The following is a 20,702-nucleotide window of genomic DNA, read 5'->3' on the forward strand; positions in this document are numbered from 1 at the left end:
TGTTCTACTAGACAATATACAAAACATCTTGTTTGTTTTGTCCAATTGTCTTTTGAATGACAAAACAATGCTTTTTAGGAAGGGAATAGTGACCTAAAAAAAAGAACTTGGAAATGTTTCTTTAAACTGTCAGTCTTAGAGCAGATCTTAACAGTTTTGTGAGGTCACATCCTTGAAACAATTATACTGCATCCTCATACTTAATACATCAAAACTTTTCTGAAACAATGATGCTATATTGGTGAGTCAAATTAATTCAAAATTGCTTGCCTGCCTTTTCGAAAATATTTTTCTCTTGAAAATCTGTTCCTGTTTCCTAATTGATATTAAGAAGGATTATTCTTAATACAGAAGATATTTGGGTTATAGACATGATTATTTATGGATCATAGTGCCATTCCAAGAATCTCCGCTTGGCTCATCCCTTTACTTTTGGTTAACATTTGTACTATTTACTGGAACTGGACTCAGCATAGGTGATCCAGTTCTAGGAAACACTTGTGAAATAGCAGTGTATTTACTAAATATTTAAAAATTATGCATGTCTAAAAAGGTCTGGTTTTAGGCTTTGCCAAAAAAAAAAAGACACAAGAAAATTATAATAAGCTCTTCATTTAAACTTAGAGTGCTTACCTCACTGTATTTTGTTTTCATTTTAGTTCCTTTACAAAACTCCCTCATCTGGCAGGAACAAAGCAGAATTTTCTTCTTGCAAAGCAAATTCAAAGTCAGTGGAAGAAATTTGGACTTGATTCTGCTGAGTTGATTTATTATGATGTCCTCCTTTCTTATCCTAATGTCACAAATCCCAACTATATCTCAATTGTTGATGAACATGGAATTGAGGTGAAGTGGAACTGTGATTACTCTTTAAATTATACAGGGTTATTCTGTATGAATTAGCAAGTAGAATAGATCAAAATCTAAATTTTTGTCAATCTGAGGTGATATGAAATATAAACTCAGGATCAAATCATTTCTAATTGAGAGAGATATCAGTGAAGTTTTCATGATTAAGTTGGTTTTGAGACAGACTTTAAGAGATTGGTATAATTTTAGTAGGCTAGAGAGATAGCATGAGGGGGAGAATATGCACACAAAGTTAAAGGTGAGGGAAAGAGAAGTATATACATGGCAAGAATTAATCTAATTTGGCTATGGCACATAGTCACATAGTATGTGTAAAAAACAAGATAAAATATAAAAGGCATTGAGGTGTATCAGATGGTATAGGAATATATATCAGGATAGTTTAAACTGGATTCATTTGGCAATAGTCACTGAAAGGTTGTGGGAAAGAGAACTAACATGATAATCTGGAAATGGTGTGAAGGATGGAGTGAAAAAGAGAAGTGGAGACAAAAAGTTGGATTAGAAGTTTTTTACTTTGATCTGGGTGTGGGGTGACAGTGCAGGTAGAAAGAAAGAGAACAATTCAAGAGAAATTGAGAAAGCGGGACTTGTGACTTAATGAATTTGGGTGGCTGAGGGAGAGGGTACTTGTTGAAGACACAAAATATCAAACAATGACTGGGTCATTGCTCCAGTGATATCTTTGATAAAAACAGAGATGATGGAATGATGGTATGTTAGAAAAGTAGTTTTAGGAGTGAAGGAAATAAGTAAGATTATGGATGATTATAGTAACTAAATTCTTTCTTTGATGCCTTAGTAAAATTTTCTTATTGAATTACATGTGGTACTAAGGATACAATTAGAAGTATTGTGTTTTTATATATACTTCTGAGTAAAATGAGTTATTGTTTAATAACATAGAGCTCTTCATTAAAACTTACTACATTCTCCCTCCTAGATTTTCAATACTTCATTTTTTGAGATACCTCCAGTTGGATATGAAAATATTTCAGAGATTGTCCCACCATATAATGCTTTCTCTGCCCGAGGCATGCCAGAGGTAAAGTAAAAGATATGTCCTCTTCAAATCATTTTTAAAATTTCTTTGATGATATGAAATCTTGTGTAGAAGTCTAAGCTTGTGTTATTAACTGATTTAGCTCAGAGAATCAGCTTTTTTAAATCTATATGACATTTCATTCATATATAGATGAAGGTGCAGGTACTGGGACATAGATACTGTCCTTGGAAGTAAGAAAGATAAATTTTTTAATATACCTTTATTTATATTCAGAAAAGGTTATCTATATAATAGTATTATAACTTTTTTGTGTCCAGAGCCTTCTCATTTTTCCCCTTCTCTCACTTGCATCCTGACTGGTAAGTGTGACATATAATAATGGACCCTATTGTATCTAAGCAAGCTCTGGCAGCTATACTTCTCTTTAGTCCCTGACCATCTTCTCATCTGCCTCCCTGCTGCCAGATACATAACATATGATCCCTTCCTTTTCCTTTTCTAATTCTGGAATATAGCCATTGCCCATTGAAAGAGTGTGTTGATTGAATCTTTCCCTAGGACTTCAGTCATTCTTGTAATTTTCCAAAGTACAATACCCCATTCTTAGTTGTGCCTCTGGGAAGCCACCATCCCCTGTTTGTATTAGCTTCTTATATATAAGTTTTTTGGAGGGAAAGCATTGGCTTTTGTTTTTATTTTCCTTTTGGGTCCCTCTGCTTAGAGAAATGCTTCATACATAGTAAGCATTTAGCTATTTTTCATTCATGCATTTTGAGCTGACTATTGACCTTTTTTAATGGAAATTCTTAAAATAATATTATGGTTAGATTTTAGAATGGATTTCATTTTTTTTTTCAGTTACTTATGAAATCAGTCATTAAGGTTACTTGAAACTGAATGAATTATTAAATCATATTTTCTATGTGTTGTTACTTCCCTGACATAGCAAGTTGCAGCATAAATATGACCCAAAATTTATAATTTATGATGAAAATGGAAAGGCAGTTTGTGGTTATATATTATGATGTGAACTGATTCATTGCTTGACTTCTTAATGATACTATCAGTTTAATTTTAAGTCTCTGATCTTGTAATTTTTTTCCATCCAGGGAAATCTTATATATGTGAACTATGCACGTACTGAAGACTTTTTCAAACTAGAACGGGACATGAAAATCAATTGCACTGGAAAGATTGTTATTGCTAGATATGGAAAAATCTTCAGAGGAAATAAAGTAAGATATCAGGGGAACAGCAAAGAAATGTAGGTGATGAATGAGAATGGTGGTTGTAGAAATTTCTCCCAATATGTTATTCATGTTGGATGTTCTTGTTGCAGAGTAAGCCCTGCTATAATATTAATAAAGATATCTCTAAATAATAGAAGTTTAAAAACTGATGATTTAACTGAAGTGTTTTAGGGTCCTAGATGCTTTAGAATTGGAAAGAATCTTTTATAGAGACATTATCATAGGAGAACAGAAAAAAACCTTGCTTCTTGGGTCAGAGCACTCATTTCAAAACACACTATTAAGTATCTGTGTCTCAAGTAAATTAGTTAACCTTTCTGGGCCCCAGTATCCTTATTTCTAAAATGGGAGTTGGGATTTATTTACTGATTCCTTCCAACTCTACATCTATGAAGTTATAGTACGAACTTCCTCCTCAATGGAAGAATGCATTTCTGCTACAGATCTCTGTGACTAAAGGTAGAAATGATGCTTATGTTGAATGTCAACATTCATCTGCTTATTGTCTTAGAGGCAACTTGTTACATTTCTAGACAGCTCCAGGTTTTAGGAAAGTATTTTAAAGGAAGCTCATGGATCTTTCCATGATAGATTTGCTTGGATTTTTTTTGCTTTGATGCTTTTGGTTTTTGACTGAACCTGAGTTTACTGAATACTGAGAACACTCTCAAAGAAAATGCCCATCTACATGTGCAAACTGGCCTTTTTCTGCAATTGATGGCCTTAGAGAGTTGTCTGGGTAGTGAGGGGCTATAACTTGCTCAGGGTCTCATAGTCAGTATATGGTATAGACATGGGACTTGAATTTAGGTTTTGTGACACAGACTCCCAGCTCCCTAGCCACCAAAACACTCTGCTTCTTAAGCTCTATTTCAATTTAATTAAATAGATATTTTAAAGTACTTACTCCATGTAAGGATGTTTGTTAAATTCCAAAGAAAAAAAAGATGGTTAGGACTCAGACTATATCCTACAGGAATATAGACTTTTCTGAGGAAAAGATTAAGCAATGACTGACATTAGGGGAGATAGGTAGTAAAAGTGGTTGGAGCTCTGGACCTGAAATGAGGAAGTTTGCACTTCAAATCCACCCTCAGACCCTTATTAACTTTGTGAGTGTAAAATGGGGGTGAAATGATACTTCCCAGCACTGAGGTTCAAATGAAATGCTACTATGTGTAACTCTTATTATAATAATAAGAGGGAAACATCTTGTCAAAGTGCTTTCAAAAATGTGAATAAGGTGAGATTATTTTCACCAAGGTTGAGGATAAGGGTGAGGAGAGTCACGAAAAGTTTCATGGAGCAGGAGGCAGCATCTAAATTGGGCTGAGAAGAAAGGGAAAAAAGGCAACAAGCTATATGAACAAAAGCACAGCAAATAAAAAGTGAGGACTATAACAGGATTATATTCTACTTTGGCTGAAATGCAGACCAAATGAGTGGGAAAAAAGGAATAATTGAAAAAAATTAGAGAATGAATTAAAACTAGACAGGTAATTAAAACTAGAGACAGATTATAAAGGATCCTGAATACCAGGGTGGGGAGTTTTTACTCTGCTTGGTAAGGAAGGTGGGTAGAGGAGTAGAGGTGGACTGAAGAGATATATATTTTGATATAATATATGGCATATGTTATATTATTATAGGGAGATTATACTGGTTTAGGATGACAGAATTATATTATTCATAAATCTTGAGTTTTGAAAAGGAATCATATATTCCAAATCCTTTATGTTATGGATGCAGAAATTGAGGTGCCCAGAATTGGCAAAGGTCACAATAGTAAAAGTAATTGGAATCAATGGATGTGCATGTGGAGTTTTAAGTTTTACAAAATACTTTGCCCACATCATGTTTAAAACTCCCCCCACTCTGTCAGACAAGTAATATAGAAATAAGTTCCATTTTATAGATGACGAAACTGAAGCTTAGGGTTCAGAAGTAAGTAGCATAGCTGGACTAAGGAGTCATACGTTTTACCACCCAATTCTATGCTGTTTCTTCTGTGCTACAATGCTACCCTATGGAGGATGGATTGGAAAAAGAATAGACTGGAGATAAGAAAAGCAATTATAAGCCTATTCATTTTGATTCAATAAGCATTTATTAAGCATTGATGTTGTATTCAGGCATCTATGAGAAAAAAAAGGCTAGGCCCTGGCCTGCAATTGATGGCATTGATGACCCAGTGTAATAACAATGGCATGGAAAAAGAGGCATACAGATTCATCTTTTTATTTAATAGTATTTTATTTTCCCACATACCCAAAGATGGTTTTCAACATTCACCTTTGCAAAACCTTGTGTCCCAATATTTTTTCCCTCTTTCACCCCTCATTTCTCCCCAAGATAACAGGCCTTTCCATATGTCTCTAAACATATTTCTATGCTGCATAAGAAAAATCAGATTAAAAGGGAAAAAACACAAGAAAGAAAGAAAAAACCAAGCAAAACAACAATAACAACAAAAAGGTGAAAATATACTTTATCAGCATTCAGGTTCTGGGTCTAGATGGCACTTTCCATCACAAACCTATCATAATTATTTTGAATCATCTCATTGTTGAAAAGAGCCAAGTCCATCACAGTTGATCATAGTCTTGTTATTACTGTGTACAATGTTTTCTTGGTTCTGCTAACTTCACTTAGCATCAGTTCACCTAAGTCTTTCCAGGCTTTTCTAAAATCAGCTCCAGATCCATCTTTGAGAGACATTGTGGTGGTGCAGCACTTGATAACTACTAGATATTAGGGAAGTATGAAACTCAGAGTTGGCTCTAAGTAATAACCAAATGTTCCCACGTTAGTTTTATCTATTTTATTCTTTACAGGTTAAGAATGCCATGTTAGCTGGAGCCATAGGGATTATCTTGTACTCAGATCCAGCTGATTACCTTGCTCCTGGGGTACAGCCCTATCCCAATGGATGGAATCTTCCTGGAGATGTTGCCCAGAGAGGAAATGTATTAAACTTGAATGGAGCAGGTGATCCTCTCACCCCAGGGTATCCAGCTAAAGGTGAGCAAAATACCTGTTAACACATTTTACATCTTTCCAAAATATCACATGCCTTCCTGATTTAATGGCAAGATAAACCTTGAGGGATGAGATTAAAATAACATCCTATTTAATAATAACATCCTGAATTCATAAAATTATTTATGATTTAGAGGTCATCTATACCAAACCCTTCATGTTATAGATAGGGAAATTAAGATGTTTAGAGAAGTTATATTATAAAATACTTGAAATAGTTTTTTTGCATCATATCAATGTTAACATGAGTAACATAATTGTAGGATATTGCTTGCTTGGTTAGTTATGATAATATTATAGTTAGTTATATAAATTCATAATTGTCTTTGTGTTCAGAGTGTAAAAAATACAGTATTAGTGAACTAATCCTAGTTTCTCCAAATCTCCAAAATACCTGCCAGAATAACAGACCTCAGAATGATAAGTTTCAGACCTGTTATTTTTCTTTGTCTTTATCCCTTTTGACTTTCTGTTATGATTCAATATAATACATTAAGCACTTACTATGTGTCAGACATTGTTCTAAGTGCTAGGCATACAAATTCGAAAAAGAAAGAGTCGTTCCCCTCAAGGAGCTTTACAATCTAATAAGGTAGGCAGTACACATAAAGAAGCTGAAAAATGTGTTTGGACAAGATGCCTGGTTTAGGGACATAAAGATGATGCAGATGAATCTAAAAAATGTGGTTAGTGGGAAAAGAAGAGTTGGCCGTACTTCTGAGCCTTCTTTAAATGAGACCTTTGGGAGGAACTTTTGCTCCATCTTCTAGTCCTCCAATCAGTGGGATAGAAGCTAGTGAGGATGCTGATGACGTTCAACATTTGACACTGTTGACCACATCATAGTCTTGGATCTTTCATTTGAATTATCTGAGAAGGATTGTGAAGATTACCTGGTAAGAGAAGATTCCAGACCCCGAGCTAGTTTTTCTAACTGAACTGCCAAGCATGCAAACTACTGCATGGAGTGCAATTCTAATGGACCTGAAGGCCAAACATAAGTTTACCTAAAAATACTATTTTATGGAGAACTTCTACAAGGCAAACACTCAAATAGAGATCAGACACCAGGACATTCTCAAGGTATCTCTGAAGAACTTTATTACAGATTGTGAGACATGAGACATGCTTGCCCAAAGGTACTCAAACATGGTCATCTACATCAAAGCAGAAGCACATTAGCAAAAAGGAAATGCGAGAAGGACAAATCTAGAGACATCTTTAGCTCAAATGTTCAAAGGAAGTATTTATGCCTAACCTGTAGTAGAGCCTTCCCTGCTCATGACTGAGCAGACATAGTTTAACACATCATGACGCCATTGATCCTCTTCGAGTACAAAGGACAAACAACAGCTCTTGGATCCACATGATTCCCTGGATTATCATGAAATATCTGCGTCCTGGTCCTTCTCTCACTATCTTTTTCTCAGCCTTGTTTTGTTAAATCATCATGCAAGTTCCACTCTGGTCCCCATTCATATTTATACTTACCTTATCTCTGTGTTGGCCCTTTCCTCTTTGCCTTTGTGCTCTATCATCAGATCACATTTGTTCAGTAAACATTTCTATGCAGTTGGCTTTTAGATCACAGTTCTGCTCAACTCAAACCTCACATTTCCAACCTCTGTTAGACATCTCCACCAGGTGCCTCATAAATTTAGAAATTATATGGTAAAAGTAAAATTCATTCCCTTTTTCCAAAACTATCTAAATTTCTACCTTCCCTATTTCTGTTGAAGATATGATCATCTTTTTTTTAAATAAAAGGTTTTTATTTTCAAAGCATATGCCTAGATAATTTTCATCATTTACCCTTGCAAAACCTTGTGTTCCAATTTTTCCCTCCCTTCCCTCCACCCCATCCCTAGACAGCAAGTAATCCAATATGTGTTAAACATGTACAATTCTTTTCTATATATTTCCATGATTATCATGCTGCACAAGAAAAATCAGATCAAAAAGAAAAAAAAATGAGAAAAAACAAAATGCAAGCAAACAACAATAAAAAGATTGAAAATGCTGTTGTAGTCCATACTCAGTCCCCACAGTCCTCTCTCTGGATGTAGTTGGTTCTCTCCATTACAAGATCTTTGGAACTGGCTTGAATCATCTCATTGTTGAAAAGAGCCACATCCATCAGAATTGATCATCATATAATCTTGCTATTGTCATGTACAATGATTTCCTGGTTCTGCTCACTTCACATTGCACCATTTCATTTAAGTCTCTCCAGACCTTTCTGAAATCATCCTGCTGATCACTTCTTATAGAACAATAATATTCCATAACATCCATATAGCATAACCTATTTAGCCATTCTCCAACTATTAGGCATTCACTCAGTTTTTAGTTCCTTGTCACAACATTTTTTGCACATTTGTGTGTCCCTTTCCCTCCTTTATCATCTCTTTGGAATACAAACCCAGTAGAAACACTGCGGGATCAATGGGTATGCACAATTTGATAGCCCTTTGGACATGGTTCCAAATTGCTCTACAGAATGGTTGTATCAGTTCACGACATTATTAGTATCCCAGTTTTCCCCACATCCTCTCCAACTTTTGTTATTATCTTTTCCTGTCATTGTAGCTAATCTGAGAGGTATGCAGTGGTACCTTGTCTTAATTTGTATTTCTCTGATCAATATTGATTTAGAGAATGTTTTCATGTAACTAGAAATGGTTTCAATTTCTTCATCTGAAACTTGTCTGTTCATATCCTTTGACCTTTGAGTCAATTCTCTATATATTTTAGAAATGACTCCTTGATTGAAACCCTTGAATGCAAAAAAAAAATTTCCCCCCCAGTATATTGCTTCCCTTCTAACCTTGTCTGCATTGGTTTTGTTTGTATAAAAACTTTTTAGCTTAATATAATCAAAATTATCAATTTTGTATCCAATAATGTACTCCAGTTCTTCTTTAGCCAAAAATGCCTTCCTTCTCCACAGATATGAGAGGTAAATTATCTTTTATTCTTTTAATTTGCTTATAATATCACTCTTTATGTCTAAATCATGAACCCATTTTGATCTTATCTTGGTATATAGGGTGTTAGGTGTGGATCAGTGCTTAGTTTCTATCATACTAATTAACAATTTTCCCAGCAATTTTTGTCAAATACTGAGTTCTAATGTCAAAATCTGGGGTCTTTAGGTTTGTCAAACAATAGATTAATATAGTCATTAATCATTGTATCTTATGAATCTAACCTATCCCCCCGATGAACTACTCCATTTTTTAGCCAGTACCAAAAAGGTTTTGATGACCACTGCTTTATAATATAGTTTTAGATCTGGTTCAGCTAGGTCACCTTCATTTGCTTTTTTTTTTCATTAATTCCCTTGAAATTTGTGATATTTTGTTCTTCCAGATGAACTTTGTTCTTATTTTCCTAGCTCTGCAAATTAATTTCTTGGGAGTTTGATTGATATGTCACTGAATAAGTAGATTAATTTAGGTACTATTGTCATTTATTTAGCTCTGACTTGATTGGTGCAGAAAGGGTTTTATAACTGTGTCTATATAATTCCTGACTTTATCTTGGCAGGTAGACAAGTATTTATTTTACAGTTATTTTAAATGGGATTTCTCTTTGTATCTCTTGTTGCTGGACTTTGCTGGTAATATATAAAAATGCTGATGATTTATGTGGATTTATTTTGTATCCTGCAACTTTGCTAAAATTGTGAATTATTTCTAAATAGTTTTTTCAGTTGATTCTCTAGGATTTTCTAAGCATACCATCCTATCATCTGCAAAAAGTGATAATTTGGTTTCCTCATTACCTACTCTTATTTCTTCAATTTCTTTTTCTTTTATTGCCAAAGCTAACATTTCTAATACAATATTGAATAATAATGGTGATAGTGATCAACTTTGTTTCACTCCTGATCTTATTGGGAATGATTCTAGTTTATCTCCATTACATATGATGCTTGCTGATGGTTTTAAATCGGGGCTACTGATAACTTTAAGGAAAACTCCATTTATTTCTATGTTCTCTAGTATTTTTAATAGGATTGAGTGTTGGATTTTGTCAAATGCTTTTTTCTGCATCTTTTGAGGTAATCATATGATTTTTGTTAGTTTGTTTATTACTATGGCCAATTATACTAATATTTTTCTTAATATTCAGCCAACCCTGCAATCCTAGTATAAATCTTATTTGATCATGGTGTACTATCCTGGGGATTCTCTTTGCTAAGATTTTATGTAAGATTTTGGCATCAATATTTATTAGTGAAATTTGTCTATAATTTCCTTTTTTTGTTTTGACCCTACTTTATTTAGGAATCAGCATCATATCTGTGTCATAAAAGGAATTTGATAGGATTCCTTCTTTCTCTTTTTTTCCAAATAGTTTGTATAGTATTGGAATTGTTCTTTAAAAGTTTTGTAGAATTTAACATGTAAATTTATCAAGCTCTGGAGATTTTTTCTTTAGGGAGTTGATTAATAGATTGTTCTTTTTAAAATGGGACTATTTAAGTTATTTATTTCCTCTTCTGTTAATCTGGGCAATCTATATTTTTTAAGTATTCATCCATTTCACTTAGATTATTATATTTATTGCATATAGTTGGGCACAATAGCTCCTAATTATTGCTCTATTTCCTCTGCATTGGTGGAAAGTTCTCTCTTTTCATTTTTGAGACTAACAACTTGATTTTCTTCTTTCCTTTTTCTAATCAAATTAACTAAACGTTTATCTATTTTATTGTTTTTTTCATAAAAACAACTCTAGTTTTGTTTATTAATTAAATAGTTTTCTTACTTTCAAATTTATTAATCTACCCTTTTATTTTCAGAATTTCAAATTGGTATTTAATTGGGGGTTTTTAATTTGTTCTTTTCTAGCTTTTTAAATTTCATGCCCAATTCATTGATTTTTCTCTATTTTATGAAAGTAAGTATATAGAGGTATAAAACTTCCCCCTATGAACTGATTTGGCTTCATCCTATAAATTTTGATATGTTGTCTAATTATTGTCATTCTCTTGGATGAAATTATCAATTGTGTCTATGCTTTGTTGTTTCATCCACTCATTCTTTAGGTTAAGATTATGTAATTTCCAATTAATTTTTGGTCTGTTTTCCTTTTTTAGCATGTTATTTTTATTGCTTCGTGAGCTGAAAAAATGCATTTACTATTTCTATCTTTCTGCATTTGATTTTGAGGTTTTATGCCCTCATACATGATCAATTTTTTTTATAGATTCCATATATTGTAGAGAAAAAAGTGTATTCCTTTCTGTCTCCATTCATTTTTCTCCAAAGGTCTATCATAGCTAACTTTTCTAAAATTCTATTTACCTCTTTAATTTCTTTCTTATTTATTTTGTGATTCAATATATCTAGTTCTGACAGAGCAAGTTTGAGATGTTCCACTATTATAGTTTTGCTGTCTAATTTTTCTTGCTACTTTCAACTTCTCCTTTAGGAATTTCCATGCTATATCACGTGATGCATATATATTCAGTACTAATATTACTTCATTGTCTATGGCACTCTTTAGCAAATTTAGCAAAATCTTTTCAGTCACTCAGATTCAAAATTTCACAGTTATCCTCAATTCTCTTCTTCTCATCCTTCAAAATCAATCATTTTCCAACTCTTCCCAGTTCTACTTTCCCCAAATCACCCACAGTTTGTACTTTCACTTCATTATAATCACCACTCACCCTAGTTTTGATATTTATCACCTTTCAACAGGACCTTTATATCATCCTTATTGGTCTTATTACTTTTAGTCTTGCCCCTCTGCCATACCACTGCAAAGCTGAATTTCCCAAAGTCTAGATCTGACCTTATTCCTTTCATTAAGAAGTTTCAGTAGCTTTTTATTTCCTCTAATTTATGAATTCTTGCATCATTTAAAATTTCACAATCTGGTTCTCTCTACACTAACTTCAGAATATTCCCTTTTATATACTCCACTTTCCAGCCAAACATAACAACTTGGCACACAACTTTCCATTTTCAGCAAACCTACTTTTGCACAAGCTGTCCTCCCAGTCGCACTACCTTACCTCTGCCTTTTGAAAGCTTATCTCAAATGAGACAGCAAGGTAGACCAGTAGCTAGAGCAGTGGCTCTGGAATCAGGAGGACCTCAGTTCAAATCAAGTGTCAGAGACTAAATAGTTGGGTGACCCTTGGCAAGTCACTTAGCACCAGTGCCTGGCATATAGTATATGTTGCATAAATATCTATTTCCTTCCCTTCCTTCAAATACCTTCATAGATTGCATGAGGCTTATTCCACTTCTTGTTAGTGATCTCTTCTTCATTAAAATTGGTGTTCAATTCATTTTAAATGTGTTCTCCTTTTTGTAACTCCATTTGAGATATTCTTGTCAAAGATATTGAAGTGCTTTGTCATTTCTTTCTCTAACTCATTTTCCACATGAGGCAGTGGAGGTAATCAGGATTAAATGACTTGTCCAGAGACACACAGCTACTAAGTTTTTGAGGATAGATTTGAATTCAGGAAGATGAATCTTTCTGATTGGGACCTTGCACTCTATACAGTGTGCCATTTATTTGCCCCCCTCTGCAAAATACTTTCCAGTTATTTTTGTCTATTATTTTCTATTTACTTAAATTTGTTTGTATTAGTCCCTCTTGGATAGAAGGGCATAGAATTATACATGGTCACAAAAGAGTCAGACACAATCAAATGACTGAGCATCAGCATTTTTCCTTGGGAAAAAGTAAACTCCTGGAGAACAGGAATGTTTTATTTTTGTGATTTTATTCCCAGGGTAGATCAGTGTATGACCTAGAGGAGCAGATGCTGAATAAATGTTGAGTTCGATGAAATAAATTATTTGCTAATCTTTTTTTTTTAATTTCAATTAAATGTTGCATTTTTATTTGGAAGTGATACCTAAATATTTTAAAAGTTTACGCAGATTTTTAGTTTTCTAGTTATGTAATTGGAAGTTTTTTATTTAAACAAGATGTTTATAAATGGTTCCTTTCATGTTACATTTTGCCTTTTCTCCCCATTCTTTCTGATTTATATTGGCCAAGTTCCATTTTTCCATCACTTGTTTTCTGACAGATGTTCCAGGCAGAAATTCAGAACTTCTGTAGGAAGTTAAATGATCTAAATATAAAAAGAAAATTATAAGGAGTAAATAAACAAGTTGAATCTAACAGATTTTTAAGAAATCTTATATCAAAAAAATGAAAAAAATTATAAAAATTGTTTATTGTAGAAACTATGAAAAGTTTATAAAATGTAATGATGATAACATATGGCAATGTAATTGGAGAGATGGGATCTGAACTTGTGATTTCATAGGGTGAGGGCCCAGCTTCTTAAACTGTAGGTTATCACCCTATATGGGATCTCATAACTGAATGTGAGGATTGGGAAATTATGATTTATTATCAGTAAATGTTTTATTTTTGTATCTATTTTATATACCTATGTACCTGAGGTTACGTAAAAATTTCTTGGGTGAAAAGGGATTGTCAGTAGGAAAAGTTTAAGAAGCCCTAGCCTAGGAAACTTTTCCATTACAGGATGGATGGATAGATGTACCTGGAACACTGATCAATTAAGTGCTTTGAACAGAGTCATAGGCCTTGAATCTAGGATTTTCCTGGTTCTAAAGCTAAGTTTCTGTCCTTCATGCCATACTGCCTCTCAGAATAATATGTGCATAACGTTAATAAAAAATGAAAAATGTACCTTTTACACATTGACTTTCTCTCTTTTTCAAAGGCCGTGGGGGGTGGAGAATAGTGGAGAATGAAAATCAAATATCTTTACAATCTGTTTTACCTTTAATATTTAAGAATGACCAAAATTTTAACTTTGTGAGATAGAAAATAGCATGATACTTAGAAAATGCACTTGATTTTTCAGAATACACCTTCAGATATGCAGAAAATGAAGGAGTGGGAATCCCCCAAATCCCAGTACATCCCATTGGATATCATGATGCAGAGATATTATTACGGTAAAGTCTTCTGTTTGGATGCAAGATTAAGACATCTTGCTCCAAAAGACTATTTCTTAATCTAAAAATTAATGTATGTGTTTTCTATTAAATATAGAGAATAATTTTATGATTCAAGAGCTTCCTTTAAAAATAAGAAAAAAGGGGAGACATTTGGACAGTAGTTTGCTTCATAGGGATAAAAGAATAAACCCTATGGCAGAGTGGATGGAAAGCTGACCTTGAAACTGGGAAAAACTGGTTTCAAAATGCAACCTCTGACACTTATCTATTTCCAGTGCTCTAAATCACTAGACAGTGCCACACTCAAACAAAAAATGATTGGGTTTCTGATTTATTTAGAAAAATAGAAATTAGTATTATGTTATGCTGCATTTTTAGTTTGTTAAACATTGCCTAATTACATTTTAATCTGATTTAGGCATATTTGGCACTCCTCCATTCTAGACAATTCTTTAAGATTATAAACTGTAGACAAGCTGACTTGCATTGGCAGATGGAATTTCCTTATCTCTGAATTCTTTGCACCATGAAAAATGAGTCTAGTCCTCATTGTTTTTTTCTTTCCTTTTATTTCTGGAGCAAAAGAATAGATTCAAATTTGTTACTTAGTAAAATAAAAGTTTGTTGTATTTTCTAAGAGGACACAACCATTAAAAGTTAAAATACGAAAAAAAATATTTTAAAAGCATTTATGTTATCATTTATATGTTTGAACTCCAATAATCAGTTATCATTTCTTTGTTCCTATCTTTGTATATATTCTATTGGAGATTAATTTTCATACTTCCACCTGTCACCTGCAGTTTTTCTATCTAATTCTAACTCTTCTCTTGATATCCTTTTCTGCATTTTCATCTGCTTTCCTGTTGAACATTGCTACTTTCATTTCTTGATATTATCCCAAAGTTAATCTAAGTCTTTCAACATTGCTTTCCCCCCTTGACTTACTTATTTCTCTGTTTGATACTATTAACAATAGTGAGCTGGGTTTGATTCCTCCCTTTTCTACATTTTCTACATCCAATCCATTAACTCATTTTTTTTAGTCTTTCATTACAGTATCTCTCACATCCATTTTTCCCTCTTGTCATTCCCATTGCCACCACTCAAGCTTGGACCATTACTTAATGAACTGCTTGTTTCAATAGCTTTCTAGGGTCTTCCTATTACCAGCCTCTCATTCTTACATATTGCTACTAGCTTAATCTTGTTAAAATACTACTGTTTTAATCATTTGTTCTTTAATAACATATCCTATAGATACACAAATAAAAATGACACTGTCCCTATGTTAAAGGAAACATATCCTATTACTAGGGGAAACATATTTATAGATAAATATAATACATAGTAGGGGAACATTAAAGAGATTCAGCCAATATATTCTCAGTGTGTATAAGAAAAGAGAGAGAACACATTCATTTGAAAGAATTAGGGAAGCATCTGGCTCTGAGCTTTAATGGCAGATAATTATGAAAAGTAAAGATGAAGGAAAAGTGCATTCTGATGCTATAAAAATGGGAATTTTTATTGATGTATTTCTTTGTAGTCCTCATAGCACATTGTATTGCCAGTAGCAGATACATACTAAGTATTTGCTTGTTTTATTTTATTTTTGTAAAAAGTCACTGTTTAAGATTCCTCACTGAAAGCTGAAAAACACTCCTCAAGAAAATATTTCTTATTATACTAAAATAACAACAATACCTAATGTTTAAGACTTGCAAAGATAGTTATGGAATACTACAATCCAAGAATTGAAGCTAAGGATGATCTACATGATGATAAAAAGATGTGTGAGGCATGTAACACATCACCAACCAAATATAACAAAGGAGAAACAGTGTGAGTGATTTAATAACAAACTACTCATATTTATATCACACTCTAAGGTTTACTTTAAATATATTATTTATTGTAATCTTCATAAAAGATTTGATTTAGGTATTTTTTCCATTTTATAGATAGAAACTGAGGCTTAGAAGTTGTGACATGCTTAGGGCCACACAGTTTATAAACATTCAGAATGGGATTTGAATTTGGGCTTCTTGGCCTATCAAAATCACTACAAGCTTCATTAAGGAACTGTATTTTTTTAAATGTTCATTTGGTCATATGAACCAAAGAAGAGAAAATCCTTAGACTGACTTTGTTACATCTGTCACTTTATAAGATCCAGAGAACTTCAGGAAGTCCCTACCATGTTGAGTAGCAAATTTATGGAAAGACATGGAAAGGGATTAAACAAGATGGAGGATTAGATGGATTACAGTCTGAATTGTTGGAGGGAAACCTCCTCATAAATGAGATAAAAGATTAATAGAAATTTTGGATTTGTTTCTAAATTAATATTCAGTGAAGAAAATTGTCATTTCGACCTCATTATCACTTCTACCATTTAGCAGTCTCTTTTTCTTTGAAATTTTTAACTCTGATAAACCCAGGATTCAAATACTGAGAGCCATTGTTGATCAGCCTTGAAATCATTTTTTCTCCTTTCTCAAGATTTCAGTATCTAATCCACAATCTTCTTGACCCCATTCACTGCTCTTATAATTGAGAATTTCAGTATACATATTAATGTTACACAAAGCCCCTTGTTTTCCAATTCTTTAAGCACTTCATCTTCCATGACTTGTATCCTCACTCCAACCCAGCTAGCTTTTCCTTATATTATTATTCACAGTCCTATCTCACTACTAAAAATCTTTCAAAATTTTTGTCCTATTATATGATTATAATTTTTAACTGGATGAGGCCTTCAAAGTTATCAAGTCTAATCTCATTTTACAGATGAGATATTCCTTCTTCATGGTCATTGGCTATTGAATCCCCAAGCATGATAATTATTTATGAACTTCAGTTAATATGAGTAGAGCCAATGACCTTTGAAAATCAAAAGAAAGCCTAATATTTTATTACCATAAGGTACAAGGTGAACCCATAATTTAGATTCATTTATATTTTATGTTTTACTCCCTTTAGATCTAGTAGCCTATTATAATGAAAAGAACTCGACTGAAAATGAAGAAAATTGGTCTCAAGGCCCAGCCTTCAGCAAAAACTTGCTGGGTGATCTTAAGCAGGTTATTTCAACTTCCTGGACCTGAGTTTCCTTAGGGGTAAAAAATGACATTTAACTTAATTCTATCAGAGGAACTTTACAGGTTTAATAGTTTGTAATTCTGTAAGAATCCAATTAATTTAAAGGAAAAATAGAAGACATCTTACAGAATTTTCTTTTGGCATTTACAGATGCTCAAAAACTATTTCTTTAAGGAACCTTTTATTTCAGAATTAAGTTTTATACCTCCCTTCAAGTTTTTTTATTAGATTCATACAATAAACAAAGTGCTCTGCACTCCCTAGAGATACAAAGGTGAAATCAAACATACTTCATGTGCTTTGGGAACTGGACAGTGAAAAGACTTGTTTTTGTGGTCTTTTGTTGGGAACATTATGCTTTCTACCTTGGAGCAACAAGGTAAACTAGTTCTTAGTCATTTCTATCTACTTCTTCCTTACTTTGGACTCGGAGGAAAAGGGAAATATCTAGTCATTTAATATCATAGTAAAATTTTAAAACCCTTTTATTCAGAAAACTTCCTTATTATATGAGAGTGAGCTTGAGATTATCAATGAGCCAGTGGACTTCATCTAAAGAGGGCTTAAGCAAAGCAGATGGGTAGTTAATAAAATCATCAGGTTTGAATTTTTCCAAATGTTGTTCTTACCTGAGAGCTACATTGTAAAAGAATGTAGAGATAGTTGCAGTAGGGAAAGTCAAGTGTTATGAGAACTTTGATAAAGAAGGAGTATTCAAGGAGGATTTGTGGAGGTAATAGCACATATTTTCCCTGAAAAAAGGGAAGGGTTTCAAGTACAGAAATTGGAGGGTGAGGGAGACTGTATATATTCCAGTTGTGAGCTACAGTGTGAACAACAATAAATAGTACCATGGAAAGAGCTCTGATTAAAGAGTCAGAGGACCTTGGATCAAACCCTTTATTACTTATGTTAGCTTGAGTAAATCCCTTAACCACTGGTGTCTTCATCTATAAAATTATGGGATTGGATTAAAGACCTTTGAGTTCCTTTCCTGTTTTAGAATGTTGACAACGATAGTGTTGTTGATTTGGAGAACTTGGGTGGGACAAAAAAAGGGGAAGATGGATGGGCCGGGCCAGTTTATTTTAAAGGATAGTAGTATGAAATAAAACTAGAAAGATACATGGGACCCTTAAAGGATTTGGAGTTCTTAAAATCCATGGATGAGTATATAGTTAATTACATTAAATGGGGATATACTGAAGAATTTTCAGGAAAAAATGTGACATATATAGAAGGTAGGTTAGTTTATTCGTTGGGGAAATTATTTAGGCAATGGTATGAAAGGTTCAGTTGAATGGGGAGCGACCAAGACTCTATGCTGGATCTACTTTTCTTTCTTCTTTGGTCATCTTTTCCTCTCCAGTGGCTTCATTGATGTTTCCTGCTTCCATTTCCTTTCCTCTAACATGACCACTACTGGAGTTTAGGCCCTTGTCACTTCTTGTTTGATTATATCAGTAACCTTATTCATGTCTATATTTCCCCATATGTCATCCTCTGTATGACTGTTCAAATAGCATTCTTTTAAAATTCTTCAGTGGATACATATTTCCTCTAAGACAAGAAATCTTCAGTATGTCAAGTAAGGTCCTCCACAGATCATTCTAACATACCTTTCCAACCTTACTTCATATTACTTCCCTTCACATTATTTTCCCTTATTGGCTCTCTCTTTAATTTGACATTCTATCTCCAGCCGTATGCATTTTTATAAGCTTTTCCCCTGTTTTTTCCTATTCCTAGAATTCTTTGAATCCTTATCTTTTTTCAAAGGATGAAATTATTATGCTCTCTCTACCATAAAAGCCATCCAGATTCTTCAAGTTCTGCTGTTGAAGACAGCCTTCTCAACTTTCTCAGATTACCTCATATTTAACCTTGTCTGTTTGTTGCATGCATGTTGTATCACAATATACTACATATAGTACAAATTCCTTGAGGGGAAGGAATTATATTTTTGTCTTTGTTTTTCCAATGTCTTGCCAACATACCCTCATACATTATAGGCACTGAATGAAGATATGTGTTGAGTTGAGGGGACTATTACAAATAATCCAAGTAAGAAATGTTGAGAGCCTAAAACTATGTGGTTATAAAGGGAAGAAAAAAAAATAAAAATAGTTGAGATCTAATAAAGAAACATAAAGGAGTTTAGAATAAATTTGTGGAGGGCCAGAAGAATAAAGTAAATATGACCTTGAAGTTTTTCTCATGAGTCACAATTAATAATCCTTTAATTTAGTACTTTTATTTATTCTAAAGTAGCTGTTTACCATCTACTATATATTTAATGCTCTTTGATCCGTGGACAAAGTATTTTGGATCTAATATTAATCACCTAGGAAAAAATGGGTGGTCATTTTGTGTGTGGGGGAGTGGTACAGAGGGGAGAAAAAAAAAAGAAATACTATTCTGGTTTCCTAATCTATAAAATTGTGATCATAATAGTTTTTAATTCAGTACTATTTTGAAGGTCAAACGATATGATTTATGTAAATTATTTTGAAATACTTGATCACTTTCAATGTCAGAACTAATTTTTCAATCACTATCATCACTGTATATGAGATTATATAAGAAATTGTAATTGCTCAAGTTTTAACTTGTGTTTTTGTTTTTCTCTTAATAGCAACATGGGAGGAATTGCACCACCAGATAACAGCTGGAAAGGAAATCTTAATGTGCTTTATAACATTGGGCCTGGCTTTATAGGGAACTATTCCACCAAGTAGGTTTCAATGTAGTTTCCTCATCCTTAAAACAGGGGTAACATGTTTACTGCTTACTTCACAAGTTTGTTGTTATTATTAAATTATGTCACATAAATGAAAATTATTTCATTACATAGTATATAAGCATAATTATTTATCTGAGTTACCTGCCTTTGTTTCCAAAAGCACTCATTTCACTTTCTTACTATTCCTTGTTATACTAGTTCTTCAACTTTTCTAGGCTATTGACTTCTACAGAATTAGTAGACTCAGGTTGGGCCTGGTGCTAGGGCATAAGAACTGAATCAAAGAAAAACAAAGCTAGAAGAGATATATTGCAAGAATACACATTAATGAGATCTGTAACGGTGTAGATTTGTAACAGTGTATATTAGGGAAAAAAGCAAAAATGGAATAGATGTTTTCCTTAGATGCCTACTGCCTGATTTCTTTAATTACACAATGCTTTCTTTTGTGATCTGAGAAGGTACCATGAATCTATCTACTTATTTTGATGCTTTGATGGAAGTGTTCTTTTCCAATATTATCATGGCAGCATAGATATATTCTCTTCATTGATTCAGATCACAACTTGTTTATTCCTCATACTTGCCCATATTACTTCTGAAGTACTTGGGTTATCTTCCTCTTATTCTTTAATCTTTGTGAGAGAATGTAAGCTCCTTAGGGGAAGTAGTTACTTAATTTTTATCTTTGTATCCACAGTGCCTGGCAAAGA

The 20,702-nt window shown here is 33.3% G+C and overlaps 1 protein-coding gene across 5 annotated transcripts in view; it reads left to right on the plus strand.

The window, feature by feature from the left end:
- The window catches only part of NAALAD2 (N-acetylated alpha-linked acidic dipeptidase 2), a 91,202-nt gene that overhangs the window by 13,799 nt on the left and 56,701 nt on the right, over positions 1 to 20,702 (plus strand). For 4 of the 5 annotated variants that reach the window (XM_031960965.1, XM_031960962.1, XM_003764328.3 and 1 more), the window contains 6 exons: positions 660 to 846; positions 1,814 to 1,915; positions 2,986 to 3,111; positions 5,961 to 6,147; positions 14,045 to 14,138; positions 19,882 to 19,980. In XM_031960965.1, coding sequence (XP_031816825.1) covers positions 660 to 846; positions 1,814 to 1,915; positions 2,986 to 3,111; positions 5,961 to 6,147; positions 14,045 to 14,138; positions 19,882 to 19,980 — 795 coding nt within the window. Of the gene's footprint in view, positions 1 to 659; positions 847 to 1,813; positions 1,916 to 2,985; positions 3,112 to 5,960; positions 6,148 to 14,044; positions 14,139 to 19,881; positions 19,981 to 20,702 lie in introns of those variants that run through there. The other variant, XM_031960966.1, reaches the window with a different exon arrangement.

The sequence above is a fragment of the Sarcophilus harrisii genome, chromosome 3 (genome assembly GCF_902635505.1).
Source record: "Sarcophilus harrisii chromosome 3, mSarHar1.11, whole genome shotgun sequence".
NCBI lineage: Eukaryota > Metazoa > Chordata > Mammalia > Dasyuromorphia > Dasyuridae > Sarcophilus > Sarcophilus harrisii.